General features: G+C 46.5%; 1 protein-coding gene across 1 annotated transcript in view; it reads right to left on the bottom strand.

Annotated features, from left to right (window-relative positions):
• Positions 1 to 515: 515 nt before the first annotated feature.
• Positions 516 to 3,244, bottom strand: part of sp8b (sp8 transcription factor b) — a 2,892-nt gene continuing 163 nt past the window's right edge. Inside the window, exon 2 of the mRNA XM_017462468.3 lies at positions 516 to 2,880. Within this exon, the coding sequence (XP_017317957.1) occupies positions 1,531 to 2,880 (1,350 nt within the window). The 3' untranslated portion in view covers positions 516 to 1,530. The remainder of the gene's footprint in view (positions 2,881 to 3,244) is intronic.

Genomic DNA, 3,244 nt, shown 5'->3' with positions numbered 1-3,244 from the left:
TAGCCTATAGTTTTTTTTGCTTTTTTTTCTTCTAATTTCCCTGTAAATCAATGCACAGCATTTAATTTAAGAATTGGATTAATAATCTAATAAATAACCAATTTCGAATTGCTACAAAGTAAGTGAGGAATTTGTGCAGTTTATAGATTAGATGCAAGATTAGAAATTTTGTTTTTAATAGAAGAAAATAAATGTGTGGAAAACATTCCTGGTTTAGCTGTAGGTTAATGGATTTTAAAATATTGTTCATTAAATTTGAAGAAGTAGGCTGTGTGTTTCATGCGATATCTCTGAAGCTGCCCCATATTTTATATGGGATATGTTTCATTTGCATGAGACAAGACTATACTCTTCTTACAAAAGAAATAGATAAATATCCTCCTATCTCTTGGTGTCTTTATTTACAAGTAATTGAAATATTTTTTTTTTTTTTGGCTAGACTTCTTTCTTTTCTTATCTTTTCTTTTTTTTCCAGCTTGACTTAGGTAGTGAAAGAAACTGAGATAAAGTGCAAATTGATAGTAAACTTAACCCATGTTGCCTTTATTGAGGGGCTTTGACAGAGAGAGCCATTTCTAGAGGGAAAAGGTATAGAACTGAGCGTTCCTCTCACATGTGCATGCTGACATAAATGATATAAAACCCGATTTAACACCGAATTCATTTCGATCTTTTCAGTTTTACAGTTTAAAAGCGCGACTCAGTCATAAAAAAAAGTCCAATTTATGGATAAATATGACGTCTTGACAAAAAAAAATGCACTCCCATACAATTTAATATATTTACTAGAGTCAATATGCAACTAAAAATAGCTACTATACAAAATTGTATCTTGGACAATACGTTACCCAAACTTTTACACAGGTATGTAATAATCCTCTAAACTATTCTATACAGTTTCAATATGTACATTCGTTTTTCAGCTATAGCAAATAAGTAAATTTCATACAAATATTGTCAGCTGTTGTATTCTTCCTGAATAAAGACCAGTGTGCGACATATATGCTATGTTTTTTTTTTGTTGTTGTTTTCTTGTTTTGTTTTGTTTTTTTTTGTTGCAATATTAAAGAAATTAATTTGAACGAAAAGACTTGGCAACATTACAGCGTATTTTTAATTATTGTTGCCACACACGTGAATTTTCATGGAGTGTTCACATGAATAAAGTGCCACTGTTATATTTTGAGGAAACAGAACAGAAGCGAAACATTGCTGGCCCTTTCGCTGATTGACATTTCAAAACTTGGATTTAACGAATTCAACTGTATCCAACATGAATCCATTAACATGGGCCTTTGGAGCAAATTCGTCTTGTGCCCAGATTTTCCTCAAAAGTTTTCTCTTCTTTCCCGCAACTGCGTCACAGGATTTGTCCGGGCCAAAGCTGACTTTTTTGCGTTATCATCACCTTTATGTCTTGATAACGTCGAAGTGTAGCTGGCTCCTCGGTTATTTCTTAGTAAACGTCAGGACCTTGTTTGTGAAGGTCACGAACCCTGCCGCTTCCAATCCAGAGTCATTTGAAGCAGTTTAATCGAGGGAGTTGACGCGGCCGTTCATACTCGACGGAAGTGCCTCTGCGGGCTGCAGAAGGTCGGGGGAATTGCATGAAGGGCTGCCAGGTCCACTGTGCTCGCTGTCGGTGTCACTGCCCCTTTTGCCACCGCTGCCGCCTGAGCCAGAGCCCGCAGAGCCGCCTGCACTGTGGGTCTTCACGTGTTTGCTCAGGTGGTCACTGCGCATGAAGCGCTTGTTGCACACGGGGCACGCGAAGCGCTTCTCTCCTGTGTGCGTGCGCAGGTGCCGCTGGAGCTCGTCGGAGCGCGTGAAGCGCTTGCCACAGAAGAGCCAGTTGCACACGAAAGGCCGCTCGCCCGTGTGCCACCGCAGATGTGCCTTCAGGTGCGATGTCTTGCCGTACACTTTGCCGCAACCGGGGATGTGGCAGCTGTGAAGGCCTTTACGGCGCAAGCTCGCACCCGCAGGTCCCAGGCGTTCTGCCTCCTGGCAGTTGGGACAGTCGCACGTGGCGCGGCCCGAGTAGCGGCGCGCTGATGACCTGGGTGAGCCAGCCAGAGAGGCAGACGGGGCCGCGCTCAGCAGGGCACCTCCTGCGCCGCCCAGGGGAGATGGGCTCGAGTCCGGGTAGGAAGAGAGTACAGGCTTAAAGCCGTCCATGATGTGCTGGCCGCCGGTCAGCAGGTGTGGCGACGCACTTGTGCTGAAAGCAGAGTGACTCAAACCGGAGTAGTCCGAGTTATAGCCGCCCAGCGGCGAATGCAAAGACGATTGGAGTCCTCCTGAGTGCAGCGGTGTCTGCAGCGCGGCGGCGCCGTTGGCGTTCTGAACGTCAATCCATCCCGCTCCAACGTCCCACCAGGCGGAAGCGCTCGTGGCCCCAACATCACCCGTCGGCAGCCCTGCGTGCGACGACTTGAACCACGATTCGTACGGGTGCGCAACGCTCATGCGCGGGTAGATGCCTTGTAAGCCGTCCACGCTGGCGTGCACTTTGGAGATGAACACGGGCTGATGGCCGGCTTCCTGAGAGGCGCTCGACGCCGGTGGCTGGAACACGGGGTAGTCGTTGCCGAGATGGGAGTTGGAGGAGGCGCCTGGTGTCAGTGAGAAAGCGCTGGACGCCGTTGTGCCACTCGCACCGAACGAGTCCGCCAGAGCGCCGCCGTTTCTGCTCACACCGAAGCTGGAGGATAAACCCGAGCCCAGACTGCAGCTGCTAGCCGTGGCGCGCTTCCACGGGTGAAATCCCTTACCAAAGGACGACGTGTTATCCGAGATCGCGGATGGAGAAGGGCACCCGATCTTGTTGCACGTCGCAGCCAGCATGGCTAAAGGTGTCGAACCTAATCGCGGCTCCTCCTGGAAAAAAAACGAGTTAAGAGGTGAGTTTATAGGCAGTCAGCGTTTATCATTAACAACAAGCGCAAATCTGTTTCCCCCGCTAACCATTTGCAACAGGCAAACATTAAACTACTGAGTAACGATAGTAACTGAGTTAGAAGACATACCTGGTAGGATGGATGGTAAAACAAAACAGCTAGGTTAAAACAAGTTCTAACTTTGTGCACCGGTCAAATATATATCATAAATATTCCAACATGGACGTACTATAAACATGAGAAGAATATGTCGAATAGAAACCGGGTCGCAGCTGAGAAGTGAACCTCCGCTTGGATCTGTTCACTTGCTTCTTCAAAACATTATCAAGTGACTGTCTTTCCTT

This window comes from Ictalurus punctatus, chromosome 1 (assembly GCF_001660625.3).
Source record: "Ictalurus punctatus breed USDA103 chromosome 1, Coco_2.0, whole genome shotgun sequence".
NCBI classification, from domain to species: Eukaryota; Metazoa; Chordata; class Actinopteri; order Siluriformes; family Ictaluridae; genus Ictalurus; species Ictalurus punctatus.
This window is presented reverse-complemented; position numbering and strand designations above follow the sequence as displayed.